The sequence below is a fragment of the Dicentrarchus labrax genome, unplaced genomic scaffold (assembly GCF_905237075.1).
Source record: "Dicentrarchus labrax unplaced genomic scaffold, dlabrax2021, whole genome shotgun sequence".
In the NCBI taxonomy this organism is placed as follows: domain Eukaryota; kingdom Metazoa; phylum Chordata; class Actinopteri; family Moronidae; genus Dicentrarchus; species Dicentrarchus labrax.
The window spans coordinates 19,842,915-19,859,692 of NW_026136711.1; the positions used below are offsets into that span (position 1 = coordinate 19,842,915).

Here is a 16,778-nt window from a genome sequence, read left to right on the forward strand (position 1 = left end):
CTAGCAGATACTTTAATAGCCTCCATATATCACGTCATATAGCTCTCGCTGCAAAGCTGGGACATTACATATTCTGCTTCATGTGATGCAATGAAGGTCCAGTGGGAGAGAGCAGCCTGCAGGCAGAGACAGATTCGCTGGTTTCCACCAGCGAATCAACACACAACCGTTACATAAGATAGCTGTTTCAAATGTGCAGGAGTGCTAAAGATAAGAATTTATTTGAAGAAAAACCTTAAGTTCCAAGAGACTTGAAAGGAACGATGACATGAAGCTGAGCTATTTCTGGAGTTGCTACAAGAAGTAACACAGGAAATATTAAAGGCTTCAGTCCATGACATGAATAAAAACACCAGCTGCTCAAGCTGCAGCTACAGTAATTTTTCTGCAGCAGTAATTTGGCATCAAGACTGCTAACAGACTGGTGTGATCAGATGGAAGTACTATAATGGGTGGCCTACATGTGGCTCTTATGACAGACTGGGAGTGCAGAGGGCTCAGCCAGGCGGCTAATTGAGAGGACTTAAATGACTGGATGGATGGAGAGACCTCTAAGTTATTTATTACTGCAGCAAAGACAGGCTTCCTCAGCAAATACAGTACAGTGAGTGTCAATGTGAATTACTGCTTGAGATCCGCTGCTGCATCCCTCCAAAGACTCAGTATTTGTGCTGTGCTATGTGAGGAAGTATCTTCACATTAAATCAATATTAACATTTAATTGCTTCACAGATAAATAGATGGTCTAAGTTTGTCCCCACAGAGACCAGTTAGCATCAACTTCAAAAGGTAACCATACTGTAGAGCTAGGATATTTTTGCCTGTATCCCATCATATTAAAAAGTGAATGAAACAATACTGTAACACTTATTACTACACTACCATTTGCCAGTAAGATTGTGGTAACAAAGCTAATTTAAAATGTCAACGCCAATAACTAATAGAGTAGAATTTGAGATTAAACTACTTTGTCATATTGACTTTTTATCTAACAGTTATAAATTTAAGTCAAGCAGATAAACGTTAAAAAAGAAGTAACTGTGAAACTGCATATCCTAGATTCTGTGACATGAACTTTGTTGCAGTTTGTCCATTATACTCAAACAGACTCATTCAAAGTTCATCATCACATCTGGGAGGCTAATGGAGGAATCAAACTGCTGTAGCATCAAAAAAATACATTCTGTTCTATTCTTTGTCTCCACATGGTCACTGCGTGTTCACCTAAACAGAAATAATGAGATTTTGGCCTCCCAGTGTGGGAGGGTCTTGACAATGATAAGAGAGGTGAAGTTACAAGATAAAACAATATCCCAGCTCTGTCTAACCCAAGCTGATGAGATAAGGAAAAGCCATAGCCAGTAGACCTATGAACTGTATCTGCTACAAAGGTGCATATCTATTTGGGCAGGCAACCCATATAACTGTTACTTATAGGGAACACTCTGAAAAGGCGGTTCCTATAGTGTGTTATCAGCATATGACGGTAAAGTCAGTAAAAGCAGAGTCAGATCCATATTTTAACATGTTGAAGTTTGGCTGTGTTATTATTATAATAATGTATGTATTAACTTATTAACTGCAGTGGTACTAAATAACAAATGTATTACTTAAGAGTGTCAGTTACTGAACACTTAAGATTATTGTATGGTTTCTAGCTGGAGCATTTTTTCTATATTGTCCAATTACAAAGAGAACGCCCTTTGCGTTTTTAACTGCTGTTTGGGCCATGAAGAACACGCAATATCCTTTTGTTCATATCTTCCGTTATCTCATACACTAAATAATTAACTGATTAATAAAAAAATAGCTATTATAAATAGATTAACTCAGTTACAGCCCTGGTTTAATTCAAATAATCTTTGCAGTGAATCGCATTCCAGAGAGACATGCACGCTGAATGCTAAACGACATCAGTGAAAGCTTCAAACCAATGTTTCAACAACAGACACAAAACAAAACTGAGCAACAAACTACAACTGCAGCAGTCTCCAGCTCTGGTGAGCATCATGGATTCTTAAACACGGCACAAGCATCTGTGTAATTCTCCACATTCATCTAACAGCTGAGAGTTCACTTTCTATGGGACCCCCCTCTCACCCACACTCACCAGGGCTGGTGGTGCTCTGCAGGCTTCCCCTTTTGCGAAACGGGGATTTAGGTTTAGGCTTCCCTTGTCCATCGTTGGTGGAGGAGGAGGAGGAGGAAGAGGATGACATCTTGCCGCCTGTGCTCCTGTTACTACTGGAGCAGAGCGAGTCAGAGCTGTGCAGTGGCCAGCAGAGGGAGAGAGGAGCACTAGCTCTAATGCTGGAGCTCTGTCTCATGGTGGGGCAGCGGGGCGGCAGGACCCATACAGGGCCTGGAGAAGCTCCTCTGCAGAGTTGGCTCCTCCTCCCAGCCCGCAGCAGGTCAGCAGGCATGCTGCACAGCGACGAGTTGAAAGGCAGCGCAAGGCTTCCCGTACTCCTGCTGTGGGCCATCCTCCTTGGTTGCCTTAGCAACCAGGGAATGAGCTTCCTGTAGCCAATGCAGGGAAAAACAGCCACCGAGGAGGGCATTGCAAATCAAAGTGTGTGCTAGCATGACAGCCAGCAAGCCTGGATATCGACTGCAACCCGCCAGCTGGGCGCCAAGGTGAGTGAAGGACAAAAGTTTTTCCGCTCATCTAAAAATAGCAATTAGATACGCTACATATCATGAGAATGTGTCTTCAACCGAGAGAAAAAACCCCCACAGAGGATCCAGATGAAAAAGTAAAAGAATAGAGAATGGTCAGAGTGGATAAGCACAGAAACCAGCTTAGCTGACAAATGAACTCTCAATCGTCTATGCTGGAAAATTCTGAGGGAAGACAGACAGCCTAAACACACACACAGCACAGGCCCACCTGACATGAAGTATTATAAATAGTGACAACCAATGCCCAGCAAGAGCCAGTAATACAACCTGTGACGTGCACAACTTTCTCTCGTGTGTTTGCTGTAGTTTAGGAGCATTAATTATTATTACACACTTTCATTTCAAGTGTAATAACCACACAAGCTTCCAAAACATCAGCAGAGCTCGAGCAAGTAAAACAAATAAAGTTGTTAATGGTTTGGGGGTGGGGTTCCAACACTTTCCGATACAAAGTTTTTTTAAACTTTGCTTTATTTACACTTCAGGCTGTAGACAGACTCTTCAGTGAACTGTAAAATAAAGCTTTTCCCTTTTTTTAACTACATTAGGTTGTTGTTCGTCACACTTGTACATATCATACAGACAATACACAGTTTTTACTGCATGTGATCATGTTAACTCTAATTTGTCTTTTCAAAATAATAAGCTTTTCTTAGACCCAGCAGGGCATTCACAGAATCAATGGCTCAGTGAAATCATATCAGAATAAGAATTTTTCATATCACAGATCAATATACATGTGTTCAAAAACTGCATCACATCTACTGTATGTAACTGAAGCCAGATGACACTGACTATTGACTGACACTGTATTTTGGTACTTACAGTGTAGTACAGAGAATGTGAGCTACAAAAAAAGAGTAAAGATCCCCATCTAGTGGTATTAAAAGGATATGCAGTTAGACAAAAACACGTTCGTCCCTTATGAGAACACAACTGCTGTTGCAGCAAATATTTTACTTGTATATTTATAAGAACACAGCATTAATTAGAATGCAGCATACTGATAATTTCATTAAGTGTGATCATTTTTACACACTAGTTGTCAGAAATAGCACTTGGTACAAACAGTACAGACGGTTTAAAATATACTGTATCCGCTGTCCATTACCTCTGAAGTAAGACTTCTTATACAACCATTCATTTATTCATTCTTTACCTCAGCCTGCTCTAATTACACTTCAGAATACAACTGAACTGATGTTGCAACTGGATAGACGTAAACTGCCCTCTGACATTACAGCATACACTGAACTTGATTAACTCCGATGCTGAACCTTCATTTAGAACAGGCTAAATTACAATATTAAGAAAATGGTAATTATTATTACAACTGTGCCTGACACCAAACCCAAAACACAACCTATTGCACTAATCTCTACAACTGAAACACAATCTACAGGTTGACTTTAGTTCAATCAGTGTGTGATTGAGTTAAAAACAAAGACTAAAATCCAATCACAAATCTGTTCAAACTATGCCCTCAAGATTTAGACCTAATGCTGAGCGATAGACTGTATGAACCGGTACACTGCCTTTACTTTCCCATATGATTTACATTGTACTGCCATACCGTTGCATAGCTGAAACAACTGCTGTAACTCTTCAATAGACAGCAATATTGTTTCTGCCACAAAGATTGCATGTATAAATAGGGGAACCCTATTAACTGTGTACCCTTCTTACTTAAGGTTATAGCTATACAACACATCAATTAGTAACCCACAACTATCTCTCTTTACCAGGAAAAAAACACCACGCCACACCACAATCTGAGTTGTTTTGTACATTTGTATATTCAAATATCTCTTACTAATACTAAAATATGAATATAATAGAGTGTTTTATGTCTGTTTATAGTGTTTGTGCAGCTATTTTTAAGTATTTATTTTTGAAAAGGAAACAATGTCCAAGCTGTTAGCAAACCTTTTTTTATACTTAACTTTTTTTTAAAGTTTTTACTATGTTGCAGTTTGGACAATAAATTGTTTACATTCAGCAACTGTTTCATGCATTTTGCTTCCTTCATATATTACATCAAGATATCCCTATAGTAATCAAAGCCTTCAGTACATACATGATGATATTAAATTCTATGTACTCCTGACAGCAAAAACCTATATAAAAGGCCAAGATACTGTGACATTTCATGAAACTGTGATTTAGATTGTTTGCTCATACCACCCAGCACTATTTAGATTAGACATGTACATACAGCAATCAAATAACTGAAATTCAACCTTTATATTAAATGAGCTGGGAGACAACATCTTACAAACATAAATGCTGTTGGGTGACTGACTGAAGAAGTCGAGGTTTATCTTTCCCAAGTTAAAATAGAAATCTTGTGTCAGGGTGTCTCCAGCCTTTTTTTTTTTTTTTTTAAATCTGACCCAGTTTTTGAGAGCTGACGCTCACCATCTGGTGCAACAGCAGCAGCAGCAAAAGCTAAAAAACAAGAGGCCTACTTTAGTCTGAAACTACAATTTTACCTATCCCCAATATGTCTCACATTTCTCTAAAACCAAATCCCTCACATTCCCGAGGCCTTACCTGGAAACAGGAGACACAGTTAGCCCGATAGCTCTTGGAATTCCTCCTCTAGTGCTTAGTCAAGCTTTCTGTCTACACCCTTTTGCTAAAAATGAGACCACTGTGCATATCACTGGCTGCTGGGGGATTTTTTTTTCTTTTTTCACTCCTTCAGAGCAAAGCTCATGGAAGTCAGCATTTTGTTTGTAGAGGCCATACACCAAAAATAAAACCCAGTGTTCTCACAACCCATGCATAGACTTTCATAGGTAATGTGAAACGTAAAACGCCATCAAACCCAACTGAACTAATTTCTCATAATTTATAATTAGATTACGTACACCTTGTGCTCAAACATGTGCATGCCAAAAAGCAAACTCAAGATTGTTTTTGCATTTTACAAAACAGCATTTTTCTATTAACAGCACTGCTTCTGCAAGAATTTAACTGCAACTGAGTCGTTTTCTTGTTTTTTATACATATTTGTAAATGTTTTGCAATAAACAAAAGTCAGTCACTACTTTGAAAAACTCAATGTATATTAATGGGATGGTTACCATTAGGATGCCATTCAGCCATTTAATAATGACCAACTGTTACCTAGAGTAGCCTCCAAATGCATTTTTAATGTTATCTGTGAAGTTTTTAACTCAATTAATATAAAAAAAAAAGTAATTTTATGACAAACTATAAATATTTAGGCCAAGTAATTACAAGTTTTTAGATAATCAGAGGCAATGGTAAAGATAGATAGATAGATTGATAGATTGATAGATAGATTGATAGATTTAAAGCTCCTTTCAGATATAGTTGTGATGTTGAGCTATATAACTGACCGAGACTAGTACTCACCACTATTTATAAAGCATGTCAGAGGATGTATAAGCCACTCTGGCTGTAACAAGGCCACTAGTTAAATATAGTAAAGTGCGCAGTAATAAAGTCTCACTGACAAAGTACATGGGAGGAGTTTTAATCTGCTGGAGGTAAACAGAAGACCTCTAATGGCGAAACGTTTTCTTTTACACTTAATTAACACTTGGTTGTGTTTTATGTCACCTCGACCACAACTAGTCAATACGTTACCTGTATTGAACGGTTCTCGACTTAATGTAACGTTACTGTTTGCTGACTTACCACCTGACATTGTTGAGGACCAGCTGGGAGCAGAAGTAACGTTGTGCGGCACAAGACAGGAAATTCCTGCAGAAAACACACAGGAACGCCATGTTACACTGACGATAGATATCAGTTATTACACTGCGGTTATCGATTAACGTCCCTCTGAAGGTGAAGTTTACTAAAACTTAAAATACCTAACGTTAAAATGAGTTTTCGCTGTTAGTTAACTTAATAGTTAACTCACCATGAACCTGTTTTATTTATCGCCTGATACCTGCAGCAACAGTTTAACGTCAGTTAACGTATATTAACGTTAACCGTTAACGTCCGTTGACTTAATTACCCATCGTTAGCTTGTTAGCGTCTGAACTAGCAGAATAAAACCATTAAAGATCGCATATAACGTTAGTTAACCTACCGAAAGGTATTCTTCACCTTTGTTCGACTACGTGGGGTTTTGTTTGGACGTTTCCTCAACAGAAGGACGAAGTTTTACTTTTAAAGGAGCCGCCCGCTGTGAGTGTGTGTCGGGTTCAAAGGTCGCCAGATTTAACACACAAACAAATGGTTTTCTACAGGTTTTTCTCCTGGAAACCATATTTTAAATGTGTTGAGGTAGTAAACTAATGTTATAAACTATATTTTCAGCCCTGGGTCTATATTTCACCAGACCCAGGAGTACTTCAATGTAAAAATACTCCATTACATTACAAAGTCTCATTCAATGAACAGTATTTGTCTCAAGTGAAATACAAAAGCAGTATCATGTATTAAACCAGTGGTGGAAAGTAACTTTACTTAAAGTCCCCCTCCACTCAAAAATGTGTAACGTTAATGTTATGTATGTAAAGTTTCTCTGTGCTAACTGAAATTAAGATTGCAAGGGGATGATTGTGACATCACAAATACTCACTAGTCCAGCCTGGTCCAACATGCAACTTATATAAGTGTGATATAAAAAGGAGTATATTATCATATATTTTATTATTTGGTTAACATTACTGATTTATTAATATGTATAAATCATTTTAATGTAGCCGGTCAAAGTAGAGCTAATTTTACTTTCTCCATATACTCTTGTATAGTTTAATTTACTGAATTACAATGAATAGTATTTGTTATTCTTAAAATAGGGTTTTAAAATCTTAAGCTGCAATAAATGTTGTGTCACATACAAAAAAGTACACACACAACATAATATACACCAGTAAATTAGTTGTAAAACACCACATATGCAATAGTTTGTGTAGTAACAACCAACTGGCTAACTGGAAGCAAACTGGAAGACTGCCAGACACATTTAGTTATTATATTAAAGTTATCACTTTATTAAAATTAACAGATAAGATTTATAACAATTTAGAATATCCTGTTACATTATGATCATGATATGATGTTGGATTTACTGCTATTGCACAAAGCTCCAGTTTGAGTGGTGGTTTTCTGTAAGTTTATTACACAATAATTTTAGCCTGAATGTGTCCATGACAGTTTTATTCCTCTCAAAATTTTACATCCCTTTGTCAACACTTATTTCCTCTTCTCCCCTCTCACTTCCTCTTCCTTTCTCTTGTCCACTTGTTGTCCTTCTTACAAACGGTATCTCTCTCTTGTGAAATGCTGACAATATGCCCAGAAAGTTGGTGGAAACAAATAAATGATATTGTTGTTTTCTTTCTCTCTCTTTTTCTTCATCACAGGTTTGTTTCTACCACAGAATCTGGCTTCTCCCTGTCCACCTGCTTTCACTTTGTCTTGATAACCAGCGGCAGGAAAAGTGATGTAAAGCACTGACCTCCATCTAGAGTCAACTTTTTGGGTTTGTTCAGTCACAGAATTGCCCTTACAGTACAAGGTCAATAACAATTACGACTGAAATAAGATTTTGAGTGAACAGCTGGGTCCTCCATCTTCATCATGCCATGCAGTGGCAGCAGGATACATTGAAGACTGCTGCTCAAAATCCCCAAAATGTTAATTTGAAACCGTGGCTACTCTATCCTGTGTGGCTAATAGCATTACACAGTGTAACCATGAACCTGGCACAAGGCCTTATCCACTGATATCTTTGTCTACAAATGGTGTATGTTTATTTTTCTAATAGAGAATAATGTCTACAGCTGCATTAATCAGTATTTTTGTATTAAACATACATCAAATGAGATGTCATAACAACTTTGAAAAATGACAATTAAAAAAAGAATTGTTTTCAGATAGTTCCTCTGCCCCCAAATTACATTAATATATTACCACAGCTTTAATCTTACAAGATCCTTTTAGGTATTTTTATTGTTCAAAATATTTGTTCTATAATAAAGTGATGCATTATCTAAATACATACTGTATGTAGATGTTCCCAGCTCACTTCCTCTTGGGGCTCTTGTGAAACCCCACATATTCCAGCCATGGTTCATCATTCTGCTCTTGCTAAATACCCTCTGCCCTCTTCCAGGGACTCAGTCAGTACTGCCACTAATGATTGTCAACAACAATTTAGGCTTCAGGTTAGATTGATTTTATTGTAAACGACTGGTGCTATCAGCTATAGCATTTTTTAAAAGCACAGGTATCAATTTGCTGTTACCTTTGCCAAAAAAAAGACCCTAACCTTAAGAAATGTAAATACAAGGTCTTAATTATTTATACAAACAAGATGTATGTTTACAAACATTTCACATAATAGGACATAATTTATTCTGAATCTTGATTGTAAGACTGTATCAGAATAAAATATTTAAGTTTAAAGTTAGAAAACTATAGATATTCAGGTAAAGCAATCCCAAGATTACAAAGAAATGATCAAAGGTCATTCTAAACAACAGAATAGGCTGTTTAAACTTAATAACTGAGTTATTTCAGTTTACAGAGATATAAACAAATAAAAATGTCAGCTCCGGTTTAGTCTAGAGAATGTATTTTAAGAAATCACAGATAAAGGGGGTGTCTTGTTGGATTCCCAATAGAGCAAGCTCCTCCTACCGCCCACTACAGCACTGAGAAATGTCACTAGGTAATAATTGCCATGGGGATGGCAGAGCCTGGTGAAGCTGGGGGCGGTTTGACTGAGGTCCATCGTTGAGGTGTGAGGCCTGTCACACACCAGCATCTTCCAACTGAAACACAGCATTAAACAGTGGCAGGATGCATTTGTTGATCTATCTATCTATCTATCTATCTATCTATCTATCTATCTATCTATCTATCTATCTGATAAAGGTTATACCACTGGCTTTGGCCTTTGAGGTTTAAATGTTACTTTAAGGTCAAAGTGTTTGAACTGTATCCTCCCACTCCCCCACCCCTTTCACAATGGAATATCAAAGCAAAGCAGATCACACATTGAATCCGAGAGTACAATTATATAAAACATTGAGATGTGGAGTAAAAGAAGCTATAAAGACTCAAAATGATGCCTAAAATTTGGTTCAACTGAACTGTATTTGTGACAGCAGCCTCATACTGTCGGTGAAATTATGAGAGTGCATTCAAAATGTTTTACAAACATAGAAACTCTTTATTACAACGGTATCTCTCACTCAACCTGTAGCCATGTATTTTTCTAAACACATACAGTGGAAGTCATTCTTTTTATTTTAATCACAGCATAAAAACAATCTCTAAACAAGTGAAAATCCTAACACAAACGTTCAACATCATTCACAGTTTGGGATTTTTAGACATGATGAAAAGAAGATATCAAGCTCAACAAGCTTTTGATTTTGGATTGGCATTGTCACTCAAAACAAAATGTCTTAAAAACCCTGTATCCACATTATGTAAGAAAGAATTTTTTCAATCAAACATGTCCACATATAGTTTATCACACTTATCCCTAACAGTTTGCTATAAAATACTACTCATCTCATCATCAAACTGAAAAAAACTTAGCAAAGACTGCACCCTCATTTCTAATAAAAACCTCTTTGAGCGTATCACACCTGTGTTATTCTCCTTACAATATCAGAATAGTGTGCAGGAGTCATACTTGACATTAAACTGCGCAGGACTGTAAAATACTGTTGTTGTTTTTTCCTGCATGTGAGGTAAAAACCCTGATGAGCAGGGTAGTCAAAAAAAAAAGAAAAATCTAAAGTTATTCTCCTTCCAGGATAAAAATCTCCAAACGAAGAAGGCAGTTACTGCATACGTGTCAAAATACATCCGCCTCCTTGTAATGAAATTCATAACAAGTACTTATACTCACGAATAAAAGAAAAATGGGCGTGTTGAGTGAAATACACAACCCACAACTTATACAGTTTTACTAAACATAACATACAGTTTACTACATTTAACAAACATAAGAAGTAGAATCATATTTCAATGCAATGCAGTGCATCGAGAGAATACTGATTTTTAAGATCCATATTCAAATATACTGATAAATACATCACATGGCAGAAAGCAGGGTGACCCTTAATCTGAGTTATAAAGTCACAAGAGATCAGGCTTGCTTTTAAATTAAAACGAAAAACAAAAAAATGTGTTTGGACAAGCACCAAAGAAAGGAGAACAAAATTCAAATGGTTACCTGTAAACAACTCGTAGCAATTGCATGAGAGTTAGGCCACAATATGCGCACCTCATAATCAATTATAATCCGATTGGCATAAGGGGTAAGAGGGGCATTATCATTGATGAAAGCCTACCATCCAATAAAAAGCAACAGTAGTGCTTTTCCCCCAATGAATCCGCTAAATAATAGTAGTAATTTAGTGTATTTTATTGCTGTCTGCTTTGATGTGACTTTTCTTGCAGTAATTTACAAAACTCTTTTCAAAAATAATCAATTTACCAGTATCTTAAAAATGATTGATTTGGCAGTTACAAATACAGTATCAGTTGGTGTGGGGAACCATTTAATCATCATTTCTGAATGCCAAAGGCAATTTGTCTAATAGCAGAGATTTCACTGCACAATAATAGAGTTAATTAAAAAAAAGAAATTAAAAATGAATTGAGAGGGAGCCGGTGTATTTCAGCAAGTGTTCCCTAATTTAAGATCAAAAGGGATATTCTGAAAACATTTAACTATTCAGTTACCTTTATAGAATCAAACATATAATTAGTGTTATTTTTTTATAAAAAAAATAAAAAGGCTTTAACAAGTTACATCAATATTAATTCACTGAGTCATTAACTGTACAGAGCTGAGTGGTTGTGTGGAATGTTTTAAAACCTAGCAGTAATTTCCCTGTTCACATTCAACAGTTTGAAATGTATCTCAAACAACTGCATGTAATTGTATCATCATGACTGTTTAAGGATGAAATCTGATGAGGCAAAGTGCAATGATTCAAAAATACAAGTCATTGAAATGAACTGTTGGACAGCTTTCAGTAGAAATAGAGAAACAATGTTTTCAACAGAATAATTCCTGAAACAGTCTATATCTAAATGATGAAAATTTGTCTTATTTTCAGAAAATAAAGACGTTAAAAACTTAATTGTCTGTAAATATATGGTTGTTTTTCGCCTGTTCACTCTCCGTAAACTCTGAAGTCTCCTCTGCAATTTGTCCAGGGATACGGAAATCAATTGGAATAGGCTGTGCTGGCTCAGGTGGTTGGGACTGAGCCACGGGGCAGCAGGCCTCCCCTTTAGGACTGGAGGTGCTGTGAGAGTTTTGAGGATCCAAGTTGCAGCCAGTGCCTTGAAGAAACTGAAGGAAATTCTCCTCTATGGATCCTTCACGGCTGGGCAGTCTGTCCTCCATCTCAAGCCCTGCTCGACGAAACAGACAAGGCAGATGCTTGCCCAACTCCTCCCGGATCTGTCTGTTGAGACAGCCATAGAAGAAGGGATTGGAGGTGAAGCAGAAGTAGCCAATCCAGGTGACCACCTCCTCAAGAGAGGCCAGAGTGGCTGGAGGGGTGGCAGCCAGTGCTGAATACAGGTGGAAAGTGAAGTAGGGCATCCAGCAACAAAGGAATTGCCCACCTACTGCTGCCAACACTGCTGCAGCCTTTCCTCCCCCAAAGGGGCGCTGCGGAGTCGCTCTGCCCGTCCCACTCCCCGTCCCAGAGCTGGTAACCATTGTGGAACGGCTGCTGAGCGATTCTGACCGCTGCCGACGAGGTGTGTCCATCCAGGTAGGCAGAGGCCCGTGGTGCATGGCTGCTACCCGAGCCACTTTGAACATATTGCAGTACACAACAAGAATGACCATTAGTGGACACAGGAAATACACCAGAGTAAACAGGACCATGAAGGCCAAGCGGTTTGACCCTCCCCCTGTCCAATGTAGTGAGCAGCGCCTGTGACCCTGAGCAGGGGGAGATGGGACTGCCCCACCTCCACCTCCACCAACCCCACTACTCTCCAGAAGAGGAGTTCTTCCACCTTGCAGGAACCAGGCGAGGAGTGGCAGAGCAGACATGGCCAGGGCTTTGACCCATATCCCCACCAGCACTGACGCTACTAGACCAACAGTCATCTTCACTTCATAGCGCATCGGGTGTATGATGTAGTAGTAACGCTCCACATTGATTACGGATATAGAGAGGATGGCAGCGCTAACCAGGCACACACTGAGAAAGAGGTAGCTCCGGCACAGGGCCTCCCCGAAGAAGGCTCGGCTTGAGAGCATGCCAAGGGGCATCAGCACCAGGGCTGCCAGCAGGTCCACCACGCACAGGTGGAAGACAAAGGCAAACTTGTGGAGCTGTGGGGCCTTGGCAATGACCGCCATGACAGCCACATTACCCACCACAGCCAGCAGATCCATGAGCAGCATGGCCAGCAGGGCTAGCGACTGGGACAGAGCCCAGCCCTCAGGCAGAGAGGAGGCAGACATGTTGGACATGAGCTGTGGAGGTGGGTGGGAGGAGTTCCACATCGGCTCCATTGAAGGGTGGGATGGGGCAGGCAGGCAGGATCAGTCACAGGCCCATCACCCATCCTTCAAAGCCAGTAAGTACGGCCAGAAAACAGTGGCTTCAAAATGAGGTCATAAGCTGTAAGCTCGTGGTCAGGTGGATGATGCTGTGATCGTCAGGCGTTCAGATTTTATGATTCCTGCCCATTTAGAAAGTCTTCATGTCTGTCGTCAGTCACATGCAACCTTAAAACAAGAGAGAGAGACAAGATGAAACCAAATTCTTAATGTGTGTTCACCTGTGTTTACATGTAACCCCTTATTTGCTCTTCTGGGTTATATGAAGAAATCCTTCCCTGAAGTTGCTCGTGCTGAGTTTTTACTTTTGCCCCAGCTTTTGGGTTTTTAAAAAAATACTTTTTAATACTTTTATTGCTTTAAATGGATAGTGACAGCTGAAGAGTGACAGGAAAGGAGGAATGACATGCAGCAAAGGGCCGCAGGTCAGACACGAGTCCCAGGCTGCTACAGCAAGGACTCAGCTCCACCAGGCGAGCCATCCACTAGGATAAACTTTTCAAAATCCTCATTAGCTTCTCAAATCTCTGTTAAGTCAGTCATACTGGTAAGGTAATCCAAAGCCAGCCCTCAAACCAATTAACTCAATTAAGTATGCATTATTCAAGTCAGGGACATTTGGCACCTTTTTAGCAACATGCTGAGAAAACTGATTTGAACAATCATAAATCATCATGCAAGAGAGTTGAGGCACTTGAACAGATTATAATTCATAAATCTGCAACCAAATCATAATGCCCAAAGCTGATGATGTGTATGATCATATTTATCCTCTAGAAAAACACCAATAAAGGATTTGGGGCTTTTACACTTTTAGAGATAAATCCAGTTTGCTCGTTTCTGCAGGTGATGAATACTACATGCTAATTCCCCAAAACCAATCCTTTCACAGAATAGGTAATAGCCCTTGTCCATCACAACTACACCTGCTGTGAGAGCTCTTGTTGAATATGTATACCCAGGGTATAAACTCATTGTGTATGGCTATTTAAAAGTGGGGGGGAAAAAACACTTGCAGATCTCTGGAAGGCCATGCCAGTGTGTACTCTTGTATGCAGGTCTGATATTCAATGTACTGCATGATTTTACTTGTGTACATGTACTATAATAGCATGTGTGCCACTAAAGAAGCCCTGGCCACTTAGTATGAGTGGGTTTAGTGTTTCAAATGGAAAACCTGAGGGTGTTCATAGGTTGCAGAGGCTGTCTGCATATTAACTGTGTCTTGCTATTAGAGACAACAAACAGACATGGGTGGCAGCTGCTATATGTATTTGTCAGATGAAGGAAATCCAGTTGCTGACTGCTATAAATCCTCTCTGCCACCGATATAACAGAAAACCTGGGATGTTCCGTCTCTCTGTCTACAGTGATGAATCAGGGTAAAAACTGAGCTCTAACCTCCCACATCACCTATGAATGACTGCCTTCAGTGAGCAACATCTCTAAATCACACATAGGGGTACTCCCAATTCAGTTTAACCCTCCTGCCTGGTTTAGTCATGTCTTACCGCCTACTCATTTATATATTAATCATTAATGCATTACACCCACTGTATGAAGCAAGGCTAAATATCACATTACAATTGAATTAGATTTATCGATGCGCTCAGCAGTACATAATCAGCAGATTAGAAGAAGAGGGTGAGAAGAAGCAAGAAAATGTAGTGAGAATGAGGGAGCGTGATGGGGAAGAAACAGAGAGAGAGAGAACAAGGCAGAAAGCATTATGTACCTGAATCAGAGTATTTCCTGATGCAGCTGTCTGCTGCTTTGGTCTCTGAGGATAAAAACTGGTGTAGCTCCCACTGTTGAGATACACAGTGGACATCAATCACTGTACCTTGTGAATGCTGTTGAGGTACTTCCCACTAAGCCTGTTTCTCTTCCCATCCCTTGATCTGCCTTGTGCATCCTCTTCCATGGATGACTTCAGCTGTGGCAGCAGAGATTTTTCTGAAGCGATGCTGATGTAAATGCTTGCAAAAACACCAGCTCCCTCTCTGCTTTCTCCCTCCACTCTGACACAGTGACTGCAGAGCTGGAGCAGGAGGCAGTGAGAAACAGGACCAGAGCAGCTGCCTCCACAGGGTCCTAGTGTCCTTATTGTATTGTCAAATTTTAGGGAAGTAGGGAAATGTTATGTTGTTGTTGTTGTTGTTGTTGTTGTTGTTGTTGTTGTTAGCATTGTAAACATGGTTGGGCCGTAACTCTTTACTAGTAATAATATTCCAGTAATAATATTACTTTCCCCAGTAACTAGTAGTGTAATTACTAATACATTTCAGTAATAATATTACAGTTAGTTATTACTTTTGTTGGCACCCCCCTATAAGTCAATCCAATTCAATCCTTAGAATATTTTTTGTAATTGTGGAGGAAACTAGTTTGGAAGATGGAAATGCTTGTATTCAGTTGTGTATAAGACAAGATCTCTTGTTAGTCCAACTCTTCTCAACAACTACTGTAATACAAATATAGCCTATGTATAAGGCTAATATATGTCAACAATTATCAGATTGCAATGTTTTCTCTAATTCCATCACCAGGTCAACGATTTATAACAGAAAACCTTTTCAAAACAGAGATCACATTTTATCATCTTTACCCGTTTCCTTTGAGAATCATGTCATGCTAACAAGCTAAATGCTGTCTTGTTTACACTATTTGCCGCATCCATGATTACAATGCTACCATGCTAACTATGCACATGATACAAACTAAATCTTACTAAATATCATACAATGTCAGCATCCAGTGATTATTATGTAAACATGCTAACTTAGCAGGTTGGTATGCTGATGAGACCATAACAGGGCTGGACCGGGACAGTTAGCATGTTAGCTCAGCTCAAACCAGAGCTGCTGAGCCTACAAATCTGAAACCTGCCACTCTAAAGAGGATTATTGATGGGGGTAATAATGTTCAGGCCAAATAGATATAATCATATATATATTGCCCCCTTGTATCAAGGATCTAAAGGTACATTCATGTATTTGACAAATTACATTCTGGTGTATAATGAGCATTACAGCCTAGTTTGGCCACTAGCATATAAACCTAAAGTCTTCATGGACACATAATTTTTTTCACATACTTTAGGGTAAATAGTTGAAGGTTTATTATCTCCAAGTGACCTTAGTGGGTTTATTCATGAATATGAATGTGCACAATGCAAGACACCTCACCTTCATATCTAATCCATTATTTCTAGATCCTCTCTCTCGTCAGTCAGTAATGATTCGGGTTGTAATTTCATGGATTAGAGTGCCCTCCAGTACAAGATTTACTGAGGCAGTGAGGCATTGATTAGGCCAGGCCTCAGCCTCCACCATCCCCAGCTTCTCAAACTGGGGCTCCTGTTGCCACGGTGATCTTTTTCATATACAGTCCATCTTATTGCTCTGTCTGCAGAGGACAATGAAATCTGGGCCATTACGGGTGAGGCTACTCTACTGAAGGGGCAAGCATGGAGCTGCAAGGTAGGTGTTTTTCATTTGCATTTATAAGGTTCCCCATGATAATACACATAACATTTGCATTTCAT

General features: G+C 39.1%; 2 protein-coding genes and 1 long non-coding RNA gene across 7 annotated transcripts in view; 1 reads left to right on the forward strand and 2 right to left on the reverse strand.

Annotated features, from left to right (window-relative positions):
* The window catches only part of ampd2a (adenosine monophosphate deaminase 2a), a 31,819-nt gene extending 24,931 nt beyond the window's left edge, over positions 1–6,888 (reverse strand). The window contains exons 1-2 of one of the 4 annotated variants that reach the window (XM_051414376.1): positions 6,755–6,888; positions 6,352–6,417 (exon numbers count right to left, since the gene is read on the reverse strand). In XM_051414376.1, the coding sequence (XP_051270336.1) occupies positions 6,352–6,361 (10 nt within the window). In that variant the 5' untranslated portion in view covers positions 6,362–6,417; positions 6,755–6,888. Of the gene's footprint in view, positions 1–2,110; positions 2,577–5,235; positions 5,365–6,351; positions 6,418–6,754 lie in introns of those variants that run through there. The other 3 variants (XM_051414378.1, XM_051414374.1, XM_051414375.1) reach the window with 3 other exon arrangements.
* Positions 2,539–11,783, forward strand: LOC127371526 (uncharacterized). The gene is made up of 2 exons (XR_007886415.1): positions 2,539–2,637; positions 8,037–11,783. It is a non-coding gene; the product is annotated as an uncharacterized LOC127371526 (long non-coding RNA).
* Positions 11,720–15,245, reverse strand: LOC127371525 (G-protein coupled receptor 61-like). Of its 2 annotated transcripts, none has more exons than XM_051414381.1 (2): positions 15,075–15,245; positions 11,720–13,399 (listed from the first exon to the last, which is right to left on the reverse strand). In XM_051414381.1, the coding sequence occupies exon 2, from the start codon at positions 13,181–13,183 to the stop codon at positions 11,780–11,782; it is 1,404 nt and encodes a 467-aa protein (XP_051270341.1). In that variant the 5' UTR covers positions 13,184–13,399; positions 15,075–15,245; the 3' UTR covers positions 11,720–11,779. The 2 variants fall into 2 exon arrangements, with proteins under 2 accessions (XP_051270341.1, XP_051270340.1); XM_051414380.1 differs by having other exon boundaries at positions 14,967–15,245.
* Positions 15,246–16,778: the final 1,533 nt, after the last annotated feature.

Excerpts from the sequence above, each read along its gene's own strand:
- LOC127371525 (XM_051414381.1), bottom strand. The coding sequence starts at position 13,183 with ATGGAGCCGATGTGGAACTCCTCCCACCCACCTCCACAGCTCATGTCC.